Source organism: Falco naumanni, chromosome 7 (assembly GCF_017639655.2).
Source record: "Falco naumanni isolate bFalNau1 chromosome 7, bFalNau1.pat, whole genome shotgun sequence".
In the NCBI taxonomy this organism is placed as follows: domain Eukaryota; kingdom Metazoa; phylum Chordata; class Aves; order Falconiformes; family Falconidae; genus Falco; species Falco naumanni.
In genome coordinates this window covers 50,085,826-50,107,248 of record NC_054060.1, presented here as the reverse complement: position 1 = coordinate 50,107,248, position 21,423 = coordinate 50,085,826, and the positions used below count along the sequence as shown (strand labels likewise).

Here is a 21,423-nt window from a genome sequence, read left to right as displayed (position 1 = left end):
TTTGCTCAATGCTGCTGGAAAGTTGTGCATGAGGCTCAGCATCAGCTCTGGTGGCTGGAGCCCCATCCTGACCCAGGCACAGGCTGAGGGCCCTTCTGGTTTTGTTCCCCAGGCACAGGCAGCAGTCGGATGGGGCCCTGGTGATCAGCCGGGTCAGCTCTGAAGACGCTGGCTTCTTTACCTGTATTGCCTCAAATGGACGTGACCAGGACCAGCGCCAGGTCCTGTTCCGACCTCTGGGTACTGGATGGGTGACGGTGGTGATGCATGGCATGTCTGTACACACAGTGTGTGCACACAATGGGAAACGGGGCGGGCTGGGCAGTGTGGGTTTCTTGTCTGGCCGTGCCTCTTGGCTTCACACCTGATGTTTAACAGGCAGCTTGAGGGCAAGCGAAGAGCGAGTTGTGTTACCTGATGGTAATCCACGTGTGTGTAGTAGAGCGTGGTGCTCCAGGCAGCTGGGAAGAGGGACTAATAGTACAGTAAGAGTGACTCTTCAGGGCCTTGTTTCTGGGACACTGGTGCGGAATGGGTATAGGAGCACGAGGAACCAAGGAGCTGGTTCTTCTGTGCACATACCTTGTGTCCAGCTGAAGGAAAAAGCTTTTTGAGGCCCCTGCTACTTGCCCTTGCTTAGGCCAAAACCCTTAGGAAATCCATGTTCCCCACAGCAACAGCGTTGCAGCTCCAAACATACTGTTTCAAGGCCTAGGGGCTCATAACTCCTCACAGCGTATGTTGGACTTTTCCCATGAGGGAGCGCTCCTACCGCCAGGGGCTGCGTGCATTGCCTTCCTGCTAGCCATGATTTCGCTTCTGGTCTAGGAGAGCTGAAGATCACTGGCCTTCTGCCAAGCATCACGGTACCTGAGGGAGGGACTGCTCAGCTTCACTGTGCAGTGTCTGGCAACAACGTGAATATAAGGTGGTCAAGGTGAGCAAAAATGAGACAGAACTTCCCTTTTTTTCTCTTCCCAAACCTCATCAGTTACCCTCAAAATAGTAATGCAGAATGCCTGCCAGGCAAGGGAGAGATCCACGGCTCTCAGCCCCCGCTAGCATCACCCACCCTTTCCTAAATAACTTGGCTGTTTCCAAAAAATCCTGGGCAAGATCCCTGTGGGGTGGGGGGGGGTTACAGGTCATGTTCCAGCCAAATGAGGAGGAAAGCAGATGTTAAGCCAAGATTTTATGGAGTTCATAAGGGCTCCATGCTGGAAAGTCAGTGACATTACAATAGCAAAAACTAAAATAAGTAACTAGAGGAAGGCCTTTAGTTGGTCTTTATAAAACTTTCTCTGCTTAACCCTAACAAACATTTTAGTCCGTGCAATAACAGCAACTCTCCTCCCACCTTCCTGCTGCAATAGTTCTCTCCCTCTACTGTCAAGTGGGAGCACAGGAGATTTTAAAGTGTTTTGATAAAGGTAAAGGAAAAGCTGTGTCCTCCTGATGGTTTACAGGGAAACTGAATTTGTCTAAGTGTTTGGTGGTGTTTTTTTCCCCTATTTGAAAATAATCAGTTCTGTTTTGGAGCCTTCTTGCAAAGGATCCGGAGAGATGGATTGGTAATTGTTTAAATCCCTCTGCTCCACGGGGTAGGACTGAAGTGGGCCATCTCACAAAGAGAGCTTTTCTTCCACACATGAGTTTGGTATTTGAGTGAACAAAATGATGCAAGTTTCAGAGTCTAAATGAAACACTTTTCAGTGAAACAGATTTCATTTCCTTGGTAACTAGGAGTTCATAATTCAGGCAGTTTTCCTGCTGGGCACAGAGTATTCCAGGAGGAACAGAACAGACACAATCTTGCTGGTATTTTAAACCTTTTTTTTTTAAACAAACTTTTAAGGGAGAGGAAAAGAGGGTGCATTGCTCGCTACCCCATATGTTCCTCAAGCAATATGTGCTGCTATCAATGCCAGCCAAACAAGCACTGCCAGACCACAACCTGGAGAGTGGGAAAGGCACCCTGGATTTTGTCTTAGTTCCTCAAACCTAAAAAATGTGTAATAGTGGAAAGGGCAATGTCTTTATACAGAGCACACAGCTAGCTGCCTCCCACGCAGATAGTGAGCTAACAGGCTTGTGTTACTACCCAATTGTAGAGCCAGCTCAAGGCAAAAGAAAGTTTCTTCCTTCCTGTTGAATTTGTAAAAATTCACTCCTTTCACAGAGCGTCAGTTCCCAAGGAGCACAGAGAGCTCCTTTAGCCCTGTGGTGGGTTGACCTTGGCTGGATGCCAGGTGCCCACAAGCTGCTCTACCACTCCCCTCCTCAGCAGAACAGGGAGGGGAGAAAATAAGAGAAAAGTAAAACCTTGTGAGTCAAGGTAAAGGCAGTTTAATGAAGCAATAGCAAAATCTGTGTGCACCAAAGCAAAGGAAAACCAAAAGATGTTATTCTCCACTTCCCATCAGCTGGCGATGCTCGGCCACCCGGCCACTTCCCAGGAAGCAGGGCTTCAGTGTGCGTAGCGGTTGATCCACAAAGCAAATGTAAATAACAAATGCTTCTTCCTCCTTTCTCTTGGCTTTCGTATCTGAGCAGACGTCATATGGTATGGAATATCCCTTGGGTCAGTTTGGGTCAGCTGTCCTGGCTCTGTCCCCTCCCAAGACCCTGCCCACCCCCAGCCTGCTGGTGATGGGGGGATGTTGGAGAGCCAGCCTTGGTGCTGTGCGAGCGCTGCTCAGCAGCAGCCAAACACCGGTGTGTTAGCAGCACCCTTCTGGCTACCAGTACAAGCACAGCACTGGGGGAGGGGGGGCTGCTGTGGGGCTCAGCCAGAGCCAGTACAAGCCCCATGGGTGGGAATAGTGATACAAAATGTGTTCTGCCACAGGAATGGAGTCCCCATGCGGGCAGATGGCCACCGCATTCACCTGTCCCAGGATGGAAGCCTGATGATAAGCAACGTTCAGGAGGCTGACGAGGGGTCCTACATATGCAGCGCCTACAGCAGCAGCAATTCTGTCAGTGCCAGCACGGAGGTGAAAGTGCTGAGGAACAGGCTGAGCAGTGAGTACAGCCTGGCCTCCTGGCTTCTCCCGGCACAGTGCCAGTCTCTTGGCTGCTGTTACAGGTCCGCCCAGTGCATATGCCCATCCGCTGCCGACCTCGGGCTTTGGGGAGCAGCAGAAGCCTCTGGGCTGTGCTACCTGCAGAGCCTTGCTTTCCTTGGGCACAAAAGCAGGGCAGTGGAAACACCGCCACCCTGCCAGGGGCACTGGGAGCCTGATTAATTTCCTGAGGCGAAAGTGCCAGTTGGTTGACCAGATAGTTGGCTGCAAGGTTCGTATTTGGAGTCTGGACACCATCCAGTTGGCTTTACAGAGGGTGTAGAGTGGTCTTTTCTCAGGCCATCAGCCCCAGAAACGGCATCCTCCTCCTGTATCTCACCAGAGGTGTCAGTTTCTCTCTCATCCTTGATGTTGGGCTAAATTTAAAACGTTTATCTTGGAACTGGCAAGGTGAAGAAAGCTGGAACATGCTGTGTCTTTTGGGAGCGAAGGGAAAGCTGAGGATATGCCCTGGTAGTGTATTTACAGTTGCTTCACCTTTTGCTTGGCTGCAGCTACTGTGAATTACGTCGCTGACCCGAGCAGGGAGTGCGTGGACCAGCCGCACCTCGCCAACTGTGAGCTGATCCTGCAGGCCCAGCTCTGCAGCAATGGGTACTACTCCAGCTTCTGCTGCGCCAGCTGCTCCCGGTACCAGCCGCAGGCCAGCGCTCCGCGGCACCGCGGGTGACAGGTACCTGCAGGCCAGCGCTCCGCGGCACCACGGGTGACAGGCGCCTCCGTGGCCGCATGAAAACACAGGTGACCGATGATAAGACTGCAAGTCTGAACTCTGTCCTTCTACTGCATGAAACTGTTCTGGCAGCTCTGCCCTGCTGGAAAGCTGAAGAGGGTGAATTGAACAGAGTGTAGTGGGTGTAACTGTTCAAAGGTGGGAGACCCACCACCCTCAGGTTTATTGCAAACTCCTTTCCCCTCCTCCCCCCCCCCGCCTATGCCTGGCTGTAGCTAATCCATCTCTGCACTTAAGTGTAGTTGCTGTCACTCACAGAACATGATAATTGGGAATTTAAGGATGCTGTGACTTTAGAGAAGGCAGAAAACCAGCGTGAAAGAGGGAGAGAGCACTGCTTCATACAGGCAAGAGAGAGAAGTACTGTTAAAAAAAATAATCTCTGAAGTGTTTGAAGATGGGCCTGAATGGTCTTAACTAAAGCACTAATGAGTAATCCTGGGGAGCACTTTCCATCACCACCAGCGCTCGCTGGTTTGGACTCTAAATGCAGTAAATCGGTTCCGATGCACCTAAAAATAAGAATCACTAACCTAATGATTGCACTCTTTTCAGCACAGGTATGGCTTCAGGATTGGACAGTGCTTTAAGGTGTGAACAAACTGAAAAGTCTAGAAGCAGTCCAGTAAAGGAGTGAGAGGTGACAGTCATGCAGCTATTTGGGGGTGGGTCTTTCTGTGGTCCGATTGATTCTGCTTGCTAGAAAAGACAAAAAAACTTGGTTTGCAATTAAGACCCTTTCATTTGATTAGGGAAAACTTCCTCTGCTGTAACTCACGAGGTATGAAGAGTGTAAGGTTTGAAGTTGACATCATTGGATAGTTAAGAACAGTAAGATGGTCCTGAAAACTTCTAATTGTGTTTGTACATAATTTTGCATTTAGCATCTCTGACCAGCGCCGTGTTTTGGTTTTTTCTGGGGGACACACAGGGTGTTTTAGTATATGGTATGACTTTGCATTTTGAGACAAGGGATTAATCACAGACTGTAAATTCCAGTCTTAGTGAAGCCCTCTCAGTTCACATGGGGCAGACAGAGGGTAGTCAAGGTCTGTGGACCTACTGAGGAGCAGAGTTAGAAGCTGATCGTGGTTGTATCAAGAATAAGCAGTCAGTTCTATAACATTCCTTCCTACTATGGTAGGGGGTCTATTTTTAGAACATTTAAATAGTCTTTGTAGTCAGTTTTCATTTAAGCTGTGTGGTTGTAGATGATGTGGCCAGGGAGTGTTTTCTCAAGGCTCATGAGGGCTGTAACAGCCACCTGTGTTCTGATGGGCAGGACTGTGACGCTGAGGGTGCTTCTCTTAAGTGGGTGTTTATTCTGACCCCCTTTCAGCTGCACAGCCGTGGTAGTAAGGATGGTAGCAGAAGGCATGCGGTTCACTGCTTTAAGTACATGTCATTGTTGTAATAGCTAACTACAGGGCCTTTTTACGTTTCTTCTGTTTGTTAAGTTGAGCTTTTCCCTCTCTAGAGTAACACAACTGCCTAACTGAATGTTTACTACTTTGATTTGGGAATCAAGGGTTTTTTTCTTCCCTAAACAATGGATTGGGGGAAGGTTGTATCTCCTTTACTGTGATCTCCAGGGCAGGGAAAGGGTGTAGCTATACTGGGCTGTTTTTCAGCTGATCTTGTGGCACTACTGTGAAAGATTCAAAACTGATGTTGTAAGCTACACATGCTTTCTTTCCTGTTATAAATGTCTACAATATTTGCTTGCTTTTTGAAAACTGAAAAAAGCACTGCTACCAACTGAAATACCATCGGGACTGTTGGTCATTACTATTCATATCATACTGAAAACAGGCAAGAATCTGTAAAGAAAAAAAAAGTCCCGGTTTTCTAGACCACATTGCTGTGAGACTCACTGTGCCTGCCTGGAAATGGAAACTGCTGGCAGGCTCAAATGCTAGGGCCAAACAAAGGGAGCATTTTTTCCCCTTCAGGTTACGAAGTCTGACTTTTCCTTCTGTCTAAGCTGATGGTGCACGTAGGAATGCAGCAAGAACCAGTCACGCTACCAGGGTAGATACCAGCTCACTGGAAGAAGTGAAGGCAGGAGTGAAAAAACACGGTCTTCTCATATGGCTCTTAGGATCTCTACTTCTTTTAGTAGTAGCGGTAAGAAAAACACAGTGAGTTTCCCTTTTTTCCTTTTGAATGTTATTGTCTTCATGTAAATATTCAGTGTTAGAAAAAAATACAGTGATGCAAACCTAGAACCTGACATTTTCAGTAAAGTCCTCCATTTTAGAGCTTTAAATAGTTATGGGGCACAAGGATATCTGCAAGTTCAGTCCTGAAGTTCAAGGTAACCTAACATGGTGTGTAAAGTGAGAGGTGTTAAGATACTATTACTAATTTTCTAGGTCAGCAAGCAGGACTCAATCTATGTTCACCTAGTAACACCGAAGATACCGAGAAGGGCTAATGCTGAAAACTGAATGGGGGTGGGAAAGAAAGCTTTCACAGACAGTGTTTCTACCACCAACATTTATTTCTGTTAAAGCAGATTATAAATCATCAGTACAAATATATATAACTTACATTTGCTTGTAAGGCCAAAGTTTAAAAGTAAAGTTAAAATGAGATGGTTTTCACAAGTCACCAGAGGCAAAACCGGGACCAGCTGCAGCCTTAACCACAAGGTTTCACAAATCAGTGGAAAAAAAAATTAGAAAATAAAACCAAAGTTAAAAACCTCTAGGATCTATTGACAGACGAACACAAAATGGTTTCCCAGGTAGCCCCAGGATGTAGATATGATTACAGTAAGTTGTCACAGTAGTGTTAGAACCAATAGATTAAGACAAAGAAACTGCAGCAATACATGAAAGGAAAAAAACCCTACTATATATAATATGTAGTTTGATTCTGATAAAAAACAGTAAATTTTCCCCATGGTTTTCAAACCATGACAATACTGTTCTTGGATTTTTTTCTTTAAAACTACAACATAATGACTTATTGGTTGTGATTGTTGTTGCAATATGCTACTTACAATGAACAGATACAAGAACAAGCTAGAGCCCCTTTTTCCACCACCCCCCCCGATATTACTTACAATAAGAATCAGAGATAAATCAATCTTATGTACATATTTCTTACATCCAACCCCTTGTTTTTAACCTTTGGCAAGATTACTTACAACTCATACAGGTTTTAATATCCAACTATTTAAAATATTCTAAATGCATAAAAATAAAGATTTTGGCTTTACTTTATTCTTTACATATAATATTCACTTTGTTACTCAAAATGGAAGCTCAACTTTTTCCACAAACCTAGCTTTTGCTAAGCAGGTGACAATCTCCCACACACATCCATCCCCCCACCCCACCCCACCCCAATTTACCCTGAGGGGGATGTCCAGGACTCGCAGGGCATCAGAAGGACACAAGTACAGGATCTGCCTTCCTTTCTGTGAGATGCTCAATGCTGCTGCAGAACAGGCTTTGGGACCGGGTGTCTCTCTTTGCTCTGTTTGACTTCCAGCTTTCCAAGTGAGGAGGGAATGCAGACTGGGGTGGCTCCAGGATTCCTTTTAAGAACTGCGCATTAAATTCTCTGTATGTTTATATCCTCCCCATAATCGCTCCCTCTTTCTAACCCATTTTTGTTTGAAGGGAGCTTTGGGATTATCAAAGCAAACTGATCAGAAACAGGCCCCTCTGCTCCCTTTATCCCTCTATCCTAACGTACAATCTATCCACCCCCCACAGGATGCTTAAAGTTCAATCTCAAATGTCTTCTGTAAGTCGCTTGAGAAGGGGTTAGTTGGAGAGGGGTTAGTGCGCTGCTTTGCTTTGCTCTCCAGCGCTGCCCACTGTGCTTCAAACGGGTCTACCTGTGGAGCAGCTGCGGGAGGCTGCGAATGCTTGTCCTCTGCAGCCCACTTGCTGCCCTCAACTCCGTTGAAAGCTGCAGAGCCGTTGTGCTGCGCAGGTGGATTGAAGAAAGGGCTGCTCGTAGCGCTGCTGCTTTCATACTGAGGGAGCGTCTGCTGTTTGACCAGACTGGGCGACTGATGCGGGTGGGCCGCCGGAGTGTGGCTTGCAGTACCGAAGACGTTGGCTACCATCTGGGAAGGTGTGATTCCAACCACAGGTACGCTTGGGGCTGCATAGCTCATCCCGTTTGCCACAGCGTAGGGCTGAGCTGGAATAAATGCTGGCTGCATGGGTGGTACCACGCCCACCGGCACAGGCTGAGGTGCGATGAAGGTGCTGACTGGGAAGGCTGGTGCTGACTGGGAAGCCGCAGGAGGAGGCTGTAGTAGTGGCTGTGGGGCTGGGGCTGGGGCTGGCTGCTGTTGGGCTCTGACAGTCTTTGAGACCTCTTCCAGCCAGCGGTCTGCCTCCGAGGGAGTGCGCCTGTGGTTTCCTTGGAAGAGACTTGGTGAGGCTGCACCTGAGGAGGTGCTGCTCCATTCAGCGCCTGTGAAGGAAAGCATGGGGAAGTCACTAATATTTCCACTCCTCACCCTTTTATCAGTTAGAAAGTATGGAGTATGTACACAAGAACGGACAGGCCTCCTCCCTCCGTGGTGAAAAGACTGCTACCAACACTGGCAGCACCTTTATGCATCCCTGTACTATTCCGTTATAGGAAGACTTTGGTCAGGAAGGGGTAGAGAAGAGCTGCTTCCTCACCAAAATGCAGGTTATTTTTTTCCCTTCATAGCAGACATCTGAGACTTTAGGGCATGCAGGAGAGCTGCCACCTGCACTCGTAACTTGGTGGCAATGATCTAGGCCATAACCACTAATCCTTCTAACTGGGCGTATCGGGTTTTGAATGTACAACTCGGGACTGTTAGAACACAAAGCTATAAGAAACTTTAAGACGTGTTTGCTCTGCTTCCTGAATTAAGGCTTTACCCTCTGAAAGACAGTAATGTAACTGTACTGGGAGTTCAAGATGACATTCAATTTTCTCTCCCATACACACTGAAGTGCGAGTACTCACCACAATATACGCGAACATTTAAGGCAATAAATCTAATCAAATTACTGTATGAAAACTCTACTTGAATATGACTACTTTATATTCTTCCCTTCCTCTTTTCATATATAACTCAGGCTGTTAACCTCTCAAAATCTTTTACAATGTGCAACACCTAGCATTTTAGACTACTTTTATAAAACTGTCTCCGATTTTAACTCATGTGTCTTCAGCGATTAAAAAAAAAAAAAAAAAAACACCATCAGCAAAATTTCTCTTTTTTGAGTTGAGCTCACACCAGGAAATTATGTTGGTTTGACTGTAGCCTTCTAGCATGTGTGTCCACGTGGGTGATGGCCATTAGAAGTACCACATTATATTTCACATAACTATAGACAAGGACCAGAGGGACAGGCTAAACTTACTGAACAGAAGAAATGAACTTCTAAAGCCTTTAAGCAACCAACTTCATCCCTCCTTACACACACTAGTGGAAAGAACGCAAAAAAATTATTTCTGGTACACAAAGATTCTTTCCCCTTCATCCCCAAACACACACTGTTTTATTACTTCCTTTTTAAGCGCTGCATTTTCTAGAATGCTGCCAAAGTTAGAATCACTCCAGCTTATAGACCCAGAACCAGTGAGTTCATTGCTTCCCTCCATCCACTCGTGCAAAGGCTACTACTTCCAGCTTTTGTTACTGTTCCTTCCACTTGCCATTAAGTGGCATTGACAATTGTCTCAAGGGCTCTATTATGCTTTTGATCCAAGTTCTCGTAGCAATGCACCGTATCTACTTCCAATCTTACCAGTGACCACGGCTGCAGCTGCAGTATTAGCAGCAGAAGCATGAGCCCAAGGATTGGTTTCACGAACTGGCATAGCTGTGGACACTACAGCAGCTTGGGATGGTTTAGCAGCAAGCACACAGAAGGCAGAGGCAGTGCCATTAACTAAAATGGGAGCAGACAACATCAGTGCAATTAATTCATGCAAGGCATGCATATGACTGGAATATTAGTGGGCCACGTCATACCTATCAACATACAACAGTTTTAGACACTTCCACATGACAGCAGTATGTATAAATTAGCCAAATTGGACCGACAGTTGATAAAGCTAGTAAATTCCATTTCACTAAGCCAACGCTTGTTAACAGAATTGTGGGATGGTGGATTTTTATGTATTTGTTGAGACCTTGAGTTCTGACGACCAACTGAAGTTAATTTTTTTGATTTTATAGAGAAGAGACATGGCTCACCAGAAGGTACTGTATGATTAATTTTAGATTCAAAAGAAGAACAGATTTTAGATGCAAAGTAACAATAACTACATTTAACAAGAAGTTCTTTTTGCAGACAACTTGTATAAAACCGTATCAGTGAAATGAAGATTAGAGGCTGCTGAGTTCTACAGTTGGCATCTCTCCACAACTTATCTAAGAGCTTGTGTGAAAAACAGTAATCATGTGGTAGCACAAAAACCTCTTCCCTTGTGGGGCTGGGTTCCTGTGACACACAGTTGGTAAGGTTTTGGCAGTTCAGGAGTCAGAATGTTAAAATAGCCATTACCTCAAAGCCAGTCCCTTTTACAGGTAACTATCGTGTGGCAGGTGTGTGAACTTTTTGTTAAAAACTAACACACAGAAAAACTAAACAGACAAGATGAATAAAGCAGGATGCATCCCCCAAAATACTGACAACAGGACTTGCACAAGAAATTAAGACTATACGTTACTGGAAAGCAACATTATGCACATTCAAGCCTCATCCAGCACAACCACAGCACGCAAAGAAATCACAAACCTTGAAAGGCAGGAGACTGTGGTGCAACCACCGTCACTGGTTTTGTCATGGGGGCTGAAGAGAAAGGATCTTCTGATGGTGTGCTGAAAGCACTGGTGATCTGAGAGCACAGGGCACTGATGCTGTCCGTTTCCCCTTCTACCTCAGGGACTAAAATGTAAACAAAATTCATTAAATCGGAAGTTTAAAGGGTACAGAAACAACTTACAAATTGCAATATAATTAGTTCCCTTATGTCCTAGATGGTCCTGCTACTGATTTGCACGACAGCTTTTTTCAAAACTAGCATTGAAGACCTGACCTGAAATAGAACAGCACATCACTGTATTTTGTGACTAAGTCAAGAGGGTAAGAAGATCAGCATTCCAGATTTAACATCAGTTGTGAGTTTCTCTGTTAATGCAAGATGTTCATTTCAGAAAATAAAAGGGGTTTCTATAGCTTTAGTAGAGACCTAAGCCTTTCAGTATTAAAGTGCTAAACATAAAGAATTTGGCGGTAAGATTTGGCGCTCTGTGGAATGAAAATACTTATGCTAGATTTAAGTGTTCCGACAACATACTTCCACAGTAACTAGATGAAGTTTAAACGTGCCGACAGCAATGCACAGTGGCAAGTTAAGTTTAGAGTTAGAATGCTGGCTGCTCCAGTTCAGCGGTGGCTGAAACCCCTAGTTCCTGTGAACAATGAAAAGCAAAAGCTGAATGCTCAATTAAAACGGACGCTCAGTTTTAAAACAAGTACCAGCATAACGTGGATAAAGTAACATCTGGAGTAAAACTGGTGACTTAACAGATGTTCTCATTATTACTAATTGCGCTGCTTTTCAGAAGTACTGGTCATCAAAAGTCCTTCACTGCACAGAACTGACGTGAGCAGGCGTAATTAAGCACAACAGTATAAAAACCGTAAGCCGTCTGGACACAACATGCACCTTCAGGGGAGGCATGCCCCAAAATAAATTCTTTAAGGGTTATTCCAAAACAGTACATGTGGTGTGACAGTAAGCAGCACTGGCAGCAGCATACATGGGAACATGCATCAGAGATGTTCTGAATCATGAAAAACTCAGACTGGTGTGCTCAGTGGGTCCCACTCGTGAGCAGTGCACTACTGCTGTAAAACTGATAAACTCAGCGCTGGTCTTAAAGCACAGGCCACCAGGTAAGGATTGTAAGAGAAGTCGGACTAGGTATTTTTATTGGGTTTGCCTATGCCACAGTAATTTTTACTTTAAAGCTTCGAACCCTAAAACTAGCTCTGTTGCCAAATGAGAGTACAGCTGGCCTGCAGGGTAACCTAGCTGAGGGGGTTCTAGGACATTATGCAAGGTTTTGTATTGGGATGACTCTGGAAAACCCCGCTACCATCACATGAAAACTGTACCATGCATTACCGATACAGCCAGCTGTACCACCTAAACGGGAAAGCTGCTTCTAATGCAAGGTGAAAAGCCATTTCATTGCTCTCAAAAAGAGGAATGTGGACAGGCAGAAAGACAGACTGCAGAAAAGCATCATATGATCCCATGACAAGTGGTTAAGGCCTTGAAGGGATTTGTGTCTCAAGATGCCCTGGCACTGAGTGGAGGAACTGGTTCAGTGACTCAGAGGGAAGAGCCAGCACCTGCTAATTCAACAACACCCGTTCCTGGATCACTTCAAGCTGTGCTCCAATATTTCAGACTGTGATTAGAACTGTTTGTCTTCTGCCTGTGAATATTACATGAGAGTCTTGCCTATTCCCAAAGCAGAATTTTTCAGACATGGTGATGTTTGTTCATGAGAAATGATCCACATGAGGCAGGAAGAAGAATTTACTAGAAAATAAGGAGTTATTTGAAGGCACAAAGAAGAAAAGGAGGAAGAGACAATTTATGGTAATGTTTCACTGGAACCATTTGGTTTTACCTGAGTTTTTCATGGGGAAATCAGTCTTCCTCTGCACTGTTGAAGGCAGCTCATTTATTCGCAAAGACAACTGGCGTTTAAAAGGAGACATCTTTTGGCTAAGCGCAGGGAAGCCCCTGAAAGACCCTTGCCTGGCAAGCTGTTCTATAGGGGCATGCCTCCGTGGAATAGCGTGGGGATTGCTCATTTCTTTATCCATAGAGGCCGCAACTTCAGCAGTAGGAGAGGTTGGTGAGCCAGAAGAGGGGGCAGTATTGTTTGGTGCAGTACCTGGTGCTACTGTTTTCACTTCTGTTTCAACTGCTGGAGGAAATAGGGTGAGGTTAGATGAGTAAAGCAAAGTAGCGTTTAACTGCCTGATCCTACTCCTGTTTGTTTTGAAAAGAGAAAACTGCAGGAATTTGTGTAACTAGTAACTCTTCCAAATAAGTTTTGAATACCACAGCGGAAAAATAATTTCTGTATACCTTCACTGTTCTCACCCTGTCACTTCACATACATCTAGGATTCCAAAGCGAAGCTTACTAAGGCTTGCCACTTCATATGTATTCCTTCTAGCTGTTCCCGAGACCTCCGCTCTAGAAATACTTGCAAATTCATTTATGATTAAGACTGAAAAGCTTATTGCACATTTGAGACCTTTACTTTGCCTCACACGGGACTATGGCTGAAGTATTACTACAAACTGTATTAAATGACTTAGGGTGGCACTGCTCAGCAGCAGCAGGGAACAGCACCCAGCTCTAGGACCTTCTTTTTATAGCCACCCTCCTAGCCCTGCAGAATCAGCAGCAGCAGCCAAACACACTGCACAAGCTTCCGCAGGCCACAGGCAGTAGCACTTATCAGGTTAGGCTGCGTTCAGTGCTCAGGCTGCAGTTCCCCAGCTCCTCCAGGAAACACATTACAGACAGAGGAAGCGTGCTGCAAGGCAGACCCAGCCCCCAAGCTGACAGGCCTTGCTAACACCAGGCATGTTTACAGTGAGTTCCTGTGTCACCACTTTAACTGAATTTAGCTGCAATGTTACCTCCTAACCACTAGTTAGTTGCACTGGAAGCTCCTCCAACTTAAAAGTCAGCTGCTTCATTTTGCAGGGTTTTGCGTTAGCAACACAATGCTGCTGTCAAGCCAGGCCTAATGGTAGAAATGTAGGATTAAGCCTAGTTTAAATCGCGACACTTAGGATTAGAGTAACAACAGGGGATTTTTCCATCTTTAGGAAAACTCTCTCTCACTCATATCGTAAGTGAATTGGCTCTGGGGGCAATAAATACAACTCGTCAACACAGCAGGAGAAAGGAAAATCTCACTATCCTGTGTGAACTCTTATTTTACCTATATTGCTTTCCAAAATTTTTAGGAAAAAGTTACTTGTTTTGTTGACACATCAACAGAATAACTAGAAGTACAGTGAAGAGAGGAGTCACACTAGAGATTTCTGAGGAGCTGGAATGGTAGGAGGAACTAATTATGTTGTCTTGCAAGCTTCAGTACCCATGAGCTGCAGCTGCTCGTTCAAGTGAAACTTTTCTAATCAGTCTTTCTTGGAAAGGATTTCACACACCTTCATTGAGTCAAGATTTTGACTCATGCCCTCAAGTAACAAAGGCCTTGTGTTTAAGCTTCATTTAGCACATTCTAAAACTAACGTATGGGAACAAGCAGATGGATGATGAAAATGAAGATTAAAGTTTTGCAATCGAGCGGCAGAATAAAACTTGCTGTGGAACTCTCTGAAACAAAGTTCAACTCCATTGTAAAAAGGGTTATGAACAATATTTATAATACCTATTTTTCATTAGCTACAGAACTCCACTACTTGTAATAAAACTTGAGTAAGATGTTCTACTTTCACTTGAACTTCAGAACGCTTCAAATGGCATTTTAAATGGCTAAGAAGTAAAAACTAACTCCTCTAAATCAGTTACTAGTTTTGAATGTAATTAACAGTGCAACAGTTATGTGTTTTATGGGGAGAGGGCTGTTGGTTCCGTTTTTATAGAAAGCACACTGTGATTGATCTGTCCTTCCCTCATGCAATGTAACTCTATACATACACTTTGTAACCTGCCTTAAAATCAAAATAAAAATACATTATTTTCCAAGAAAAATGTGTATCATTTTCTGTTAATTTACCATAAACTTTAGACTACAAAAAGGATTACGTCGTGTCTGGCAAACTTGTTATATTTTTATAACATTTTTCTAATAAGGCCTTTTAGTAAGGTACCTACGGTGTTCTCTGCCATAAAGCAGGCTGTCAAAACAAAGCAGGAGCAGCTTTCCATATGAGGCCAGCCACTTGTACTTCTTCTAGAGATATGGGGCAAAGCACCAGGAGTGAACCTAGGAACATTTTTCATCTTGTGAAGTAACAAGCACCCAGGAATATGATTTGTATATCATCAGGTTCAAGAGAGGGAACGCTGCAAGGACATTAAGCCTCAATCCTTACAAAGGCTCCAGTTCTCCTCAGTGCTGGTTTTGCTCACTATGGATGACTGTTTAAGTTGCACCCCGTACCTTTAGCATCCGGCATCTGTCTCATAATTTCCTCTCTCTCTGCTTGTTCAGTAGCTGTAGTGACCCTGAATGACCCCTCTCTAGTGAATGTGGTTCTGCTGGCATCAAAGGTGGCAGTCACTCCACACTCCTTCTCTCGCTTCTGCTTTCGCTCCAGGCATGCTGCAAATGCACAGCCCACGGCATGACTCAACCTTTCCCCCTGTACAAGACAACATTGCATCATACAGTAACTGGAACAGAAACATAAACGTGCTTCAAGCATTGTGAAGTGATAACCTGCCTTTACAAGAGGGATCTAATTAAGGCACTAAAGAGAACTACTGTAATTGGCCACCTTTTGTATGGCTCTAAAATTAAACCTGGTATACAGAGCCTCAACTACTAATGCACACGCAGTGTTCAAGGCCACCCAGAAATGAAAGAGATTGTTGGATAATCTGTTTATTTCAACTGCTACGAAGATTCTAGTGCGATAACGTGCCTGCACTGATCCCTTGCCTCTGGATACATTTGAACACTAAGAAACTCTTCTGAAGACATCTTAAGCAGGTATAAGTCCTGAAGGGCAGGTAAGTGCTATTCTTGGGTGGAGAAAGTTTACAGGGGGCTCAGGGAGACGCCGCCCAGTGTGCAAGCCTGAAAATGGAAAGTACAATGGTGACTACTCTTCACGGCCCTGACCAATGTGCAAGCTAGTATTAAGAGTGCCTTCTCAAAAGAGCTTTCACTGTTAACCAGTGAGGTCAAAAGGATTCACTATCCAATAACTGCAATAAGGAAAGAAAATTCAAGTCAGAGCAAGTCCAGCAATCCAGCTGATACGGCAGCTACAGTTGAGCCAGAGGCACTATTACTACCAGTAGCTCAACTCATCTACTACAATCAGTAAGTGAATTGACCTGTTATTCACAGAGGAAATTAAAAATGCTCCAGCTCTGACATACATTTAACTGGGTATTTGTAACTTCATTGTTTCTTTTCAAGGAAAAATAATAAATTGTCAAGTATAATTGCTCCAAACATGCAACTATGTTGAGTTCATGCAAGGCATTTGCACGAGGTTTCAAGCATTTTGTATAATATAGGTGGGATTCAAGGAAAAGCAGAAAGAGGAGAAAAGGCCAGATCAGGGACTTCAACTAAAGTCTACACAGCTAGAGACTGACAAAGGTAACTTAGTTTCAAACCTTGTACTGGAAAAATCTCTAACACTTAGAAGCAAACAGGATGCTATAGTTTAATTCAGTTTAGCTCTATCCCTTAACACTCAGATGGTTTTCTATTCAAGATAACGTTAGCATACAAGAGGCTAGAGTCATAAACACTCTGTATTTACTCACTATGTTTTTATCCTGGAAAAACTGTCACTGCTGTTTCAGTTTTTGGCTGTGTACATTTTCAGATGAGAATATCTTCTGTCTATTTTTAGAAGAGTAGTTCCCTTCTGCTAGAGATATCTGAGGCTGACTGCGTTCCTTTTATACACATGCTGGGCACCGTTCTCTCCACAAGACGACACCACAGAGGGATGGCAAATAATTCAGATATAAAGAATTAGAACTAAAATAATTTTCAAGGACTAAGTAATATTTTAGCTGAAGTCAAAACATATTGAAGTATTTTAGGTAGTTAATTTCTCTGACCGTAACTTCCAGCTAGAAGCTAGAAGAGTTGGGCACATGCCATGTTAAACTTACCGTGTCCTTCACAGCCATAAAGCAGTGGCATATCCAGCGTCTCGTTGTGCCATCTCGACAGATGTATGAGAATGCCCGGTCAAAGTTCCTGTCTGGTGCGCAGAAAGAAACCTTCTCTATTGTCTGATCAACTATAAGATCCTAAAGGGAAAAGATCCCCACAATGAAAGAAATATGATGAAATATGGAGAAACACTTAAACGAGTAATTTTCAGTGTTCACTGCAAGAAGGTAAGTTCTGCTAAAAGGAGGACAGCCTGATGTGGCTCTAATTATCTGTCAATGAATTCACTATTCAGAATCTATTCCCAGTAAGAAACAAAAAGGACAGAAGACATTTTCCACCATCCACCGTTGGTAGGAGTGTGCCAAGGCACCAGTTAAGAATTTAGGGACACAAACAATTCCCAAGATCTGTCCTCTAGACCATGGAGCTCACATTTTTGTTTCATTTTATTTTTACAGCAGCTCCGGTAGCCTTGCAATCAAAAAATCTTTACTGTGGTTAAAACACAACGCTGAAACTTATGGAAGAGGTCTGCAAGTGCGAAAGGTCTAGCAGCTGCTACACCAAAAGCAAAGCCGAACTGCTGATTAGCTAAGCAGGGAGGCAGAAAAGCACCAGCAGCACTGGTAGTATCAAACACCTCTGACTGGTTCCCAGACATTGGTGGGAGAAGTGTATCTAAAAAGGAGATGGTATAGTCTAAGAACTATACCATGTTCAGTAAAAATTATCTTTTCAGTATTTTTTTCAAAATTGTTTCTTTTGGTTTGTGGTTAGTACTTGGCACCTGTGCTAACAAATTCAACCACCAGGAGGCAACAGTATATGCTCTTTTCCAGTTCTGCACTTCTCATTACCTCCAGGCTCCGCACAAGTTATTAATATTCAAATTTAAAAGATTAGATATATGCAGCAATATTTCTAAAAATAATCTAAAAATATTTTTAAATGAGGCAATCAGTAGTCTGAATTCACCTACATCAGTATGTTTGTATCAGAAACCGAATTCTTACGAGACGGTAACTTTAGTGCTGATGAACCATACCATAATAGCAGCCCTGGAGAAGTCTAGCCACAGAGCAGGTATTTGACAGGCATTCATACTGTAGGAGGGATGTTAATTATCTCTAAATGCTTCTCAGTGTTGGCTTGCAGAAATAATCTTTTTAGGTTGATAAAGTACGGGTTAAATGACATGAATGTAAAATGAATTAATTTCAGCCTAATGAGAGTTAAAATTGTTCTGACAGCTGTGCTATCTTTTAAAGTACTAGTATGCTTACAGAGGCAAGCCTAAAGGTCTTGTTTCTCATTGCCTACATCTAGATAAAAGCAAGAATATTACTTGCACACAGGCACTTTGCTGGTACATATAGTACTATTTCACAATAATAATAATTAAAAAAAAAAGTAAAAAAATTCTAGAAGGATGCCACGAATACATTAGTATTCCACTTTGGACCAACAGCTTAGATATCAGAATTAGAAATTATTGAATTTGATACTCAGTTACTATCTAGCTTGAGTCGGACGGCACACAACCGCCCTACTTCATTTATTCCCTTCATTCCATTTTTGGAAGCTAGCTCTTGTTCATTCAGATCCATTCTAGGATTTGGATGCCCTGAAAATTACATTGATTAACATGAGCTTGCTCATGTATTACTATTGCAGCCTTCTGCAGTGGTGCAGAACGTCAAGGGACTCTCCAAGTTCAATGTCAACAGAACTTAACAGGAAAAAAAAAAATGGTTCTTCAGGTAAATGCAACAAAAAATACGCCAGGCTTGTGCTACCTGCCACATTTTATGAAGTATGTCTTGAGAGTAGTGTGGAATGAATGGGGGGAGACGGGGCAGGGAATTAGCAGGCATACATATGTTTACAAAGCAAGAAATGGTTAAACTAATTATACACTTCAGTCTTTCTTGCAAATACCAACATTTGCATTAACATAAAGATTGGTGTCCATTTAAAGTTATAGCACATACATTATTACAGAGAGATTTAAAATGTTTGTCTGTGAAATCTAACCTTTGTTTTCTCATCTACAACTCTGAGTCCATCCGCCGAAACCCACAGGACTGCTTTAACGGCTTTCTTCCCAGACTTTCAAAAAAGAAGATAAAAAGGAAAGAAAAAAAAAAAGTTTTATGCCAACAGCATGAGACTGCCACCCGCTTCCCCTTTCCAAGAACCATAACATTAAGTGTAGATGAAGTCCACGGTCAGTAGGGTGCCCAAAGCCAGATACTCAATCCAAGTTGCAAAACATTCAGAGAATCAAGCCAAAGCCAGTATTCCAGAAACAGCACGTTGTGGGGATGGGGAGAGGGCACAGGACAGGTGAAGCAAAAAAAAAAGGTGTACATCCACTGACAGTAAAGAATTCAAGACTGACCAAGTGGGTGAAGAATTCCACTGAAGAATCAGAAGACACTAATTCATAAGGAGTTACACCACAGGTAGCTTCTTTAGCGCAAGTTTAAACATCGGAAAATTCTTACCTGATATTTCCACCAGCCCTACCCCTTCTGCCCCCATAGTCGCATGGCAGAATCATGGCATCACCTTAAGCCAGTGTTAAAAGCACCCAAAAGCCATCAGTTACTATGTTATAAGCTTAATGCTAAGATCAATCATCCAAACATGTTTCACTCGTTTATTAAAAGCTAAATGTCACATCTTGGAAGAGAGGTAGAAAAATATGGTTTCTTAACCATTTGGTGTGTATCTTGAAAAAGCAATGGTGTGTGGCAGGCTGACGCAGCGGAGGAGCAGTCTGGCTTTTATCCAAGATCTGACTGCGGGAACTTTCAGCTGCTGCAAGCTGAGGGTAAGTAGAAGTGGGAAACACATCAAGGCTTCAGAAGCCATTTAAACTACAGATTCTTTCTAGACTGTTTACTTTTTAAGGGAAAGTTACAGAAAACAGTATAAACACTAGACGTGATATTCTTCTGCAACTAATTCAATGAACAGAAAATATGTACAAGATGCCAACATAATTTTACTGGTTTTTACAGGGAACTACTACTACTAAAATAATCTTTTTTAAAAAAAAAAATAGGTGTTACTTTAAATTCACAAACCCCAAACTTTAAGCCAGCTAATAAAATATTCTCCCCCTCTTTTGAATCACTGGGTTTACATAGTTTGTGGCAGCTAATGGCACCCATCACAGACCACTGCAGGGAGCGAGAAGAGCAACAACAACAGAAAAAGATGAGGGGGTATCAGCTAGTGGCTTCATGCAAGAATTGCAAATTTTTAGTTTGTTTGTGTTTTTTGTGTTTTTTTTATAGTTCATTGCAATTGTATATAGTCCATATTCATACAGCACGTAATGTAGCAAGGATGCATTTTGGCATGAGTTACATGTTCCAAGTCTGCAATATCAATTTTAACACTTTAAGGTTGAAATATCTTGGAGTGAAAAGTCTCCTGTTATATCACATTGGTTTCATTCTCAGACAAAGCAGCAAGTGTGAAGAAAATGGGTCTGGCAGAACTTCTGTTTGTTTTTGGGGAGGAACTATCTGTCCCAATTTCAGAAGCGGCAATGACACCCCAAGCATTTTCAAAAAGCTTGGTGAGAACAAATAATGGCACTGACTTGTACGGAACAGTGATTAAAAGAGAAAACAGAGAAAATAAGCACAGCATGAAAGCAAGCTACAGAGAAGTGCTTGCAGAAGCAAGATTCTAAATATCCATGCAGCCTGCTGGATACCCCAGAGAAGGTTTAAAGTAAAATTGTCAGGATCTGGAATGCCTAATGGAAAGAACATAATTCACAAAGGAAAATGTACTTACATTTACCATCCTATGTGTTAAAAAAATATTGCAGCATTTAAAAGTCACTTTCTTCTAATATTAAAAAGTAATAAATACTGATACTCACAAAATATACTCAGTATTTTCAATGCTTAGCTAGCTTCCATAGCCTAAAAGTCCCTATTAATCCCAAAACCAAATGGTTTATAGAGGTCTGTCTCCTTGAACTGTTTTTAAAAGCAGTACCAGTTTCTTATAAGCCATTAATAGTCTTGAAATCCTTATTTCAAGCAAATACAAACAATCAAGAGACGACATTGCCTGCAGGTAATTGGTTTAGATTACCATCATTAGAAACAGAGATACATGTCTTTCCGCAGCTAACAATAAAAACCTTGTTTCTGCACAAATAGTAAACTGTTCCTGAAGTTTGTATTAAAGTTAAGTTTAGCTGAGCTGGGTACTTCATAAAGCAGTACTGATCTTCAGCAGAGCCACTCTTCACCTGCTATTTTACCAAACGAGGATTTAGCTAAGACATAGGAACTTCACGTTTCTCAGGATTGAATGAAGAAGCTAAAGGCTCCTCTCCCACTGGAAACATAAGGTTCCTCATGCAAGATAACCAAACATGGACCTGCTACACTAACAGAAAAACAAAACACACTTTATCTCACAATTCCTTTTTCTAGATTTATGGTGGATGCAGCACTCAGAAGGGGTGAGACTGTAAGTCCATATCCCAAACCCACAGCTACTACTGTTAGGCAACATACCTTCCCACCTACTGAATCTCCAGCTAATCTGTGCATACAAGTGATATATAAAAGAATATACTTATCCAAATCAATTTATATTGGATATACAAATCAAAGTACTAGTCCATTATGAGTGGGGCATTGCCAAGTAAATTGTGATTACAAACC

The 21,423-nt window shown here is 43.0% G+C and overlaps 2 protein-coding genes across 15 annotated transcripts in view; one reads left to right on the top strand and one right to left on the bottom strand.

Moving 5' to 3' along the window:
• The window catches only part of PAPLN (papilin, proteoglycan like sulfated glycoprotein), a 55,622-nt gene extending 48,573 nt beyond the window's left edge, over positions 1–7,049 (top strand). For 3 of the 4 annotated variants that reach the window (XM_040602479.1, XM_040602478.1, XM_040602482.1), the window contains 4 exons: positions 113–240; positions 829–937; positions 2,849–3,024; positions 3,581–7,049. In XM_040602479.1, the coding sequence (XP_040458413.1) occupies positions 113–240; positions 829–937; positions 2,849–3,024; positions 3,581–3,756 (589 nt within the window). In that variant the 3' untranslated portion in view covers positions 3,757–7,049. The remainder of the gene's footprint in view (positions 1–112; positions 241–828; positions 938–2,848; positions 3,025–3,580) is intronic. The other variant, XM_040602480.1, reaches the window with a different exon arrangement.
• Positions 6,304–21,423, bottom strand: part of NUMB (NUMB endocytic adaptor protein) — a 96,792-nt gene continuing 81,672 nt past the window's right edge. For 5 of the 11 annotated variants that reach the window (XM_040602485.1, XM_040602484.1, XM_040602483.1 and 2 more), the window contains 7 exons: positions 18,755–18,829; positions 16,714–16,854; positions 15,014–15,215; positions 12,488–12,790; positions 10,578–10,727; positions 9,582–9,725; positions 6,304–8,262 (listed from right to left, as the gene is read on the bottom strand). In XM_040602485.1, coding sequence (XP_040458419.1) covers positions 7,553–8,262; positions 9,582–9,725; positions 10,578–10,727; positions 12,488–12,790; positions 15,014–15,215; positions 16,714–16,854; positions 18,755–18,829 — 1,725 coding nt within the window. In that variant the 3' untranslated portion in view covers positions 6,304–7,552. The remainder of the gene's footprint in view (positions 8,263–9,581; positions 9,726–10,577; positions 10,728–12,487; positions 12,791–15,013; positions 15,216–16,713; positions 16,855–18,754; positions 18,830–21,423) is intronic. The other 6 variants (XM_040602486.1, XM_040602488.1, XM_040602489.1 and 3 more) reach the window with 3 other exon arrangements.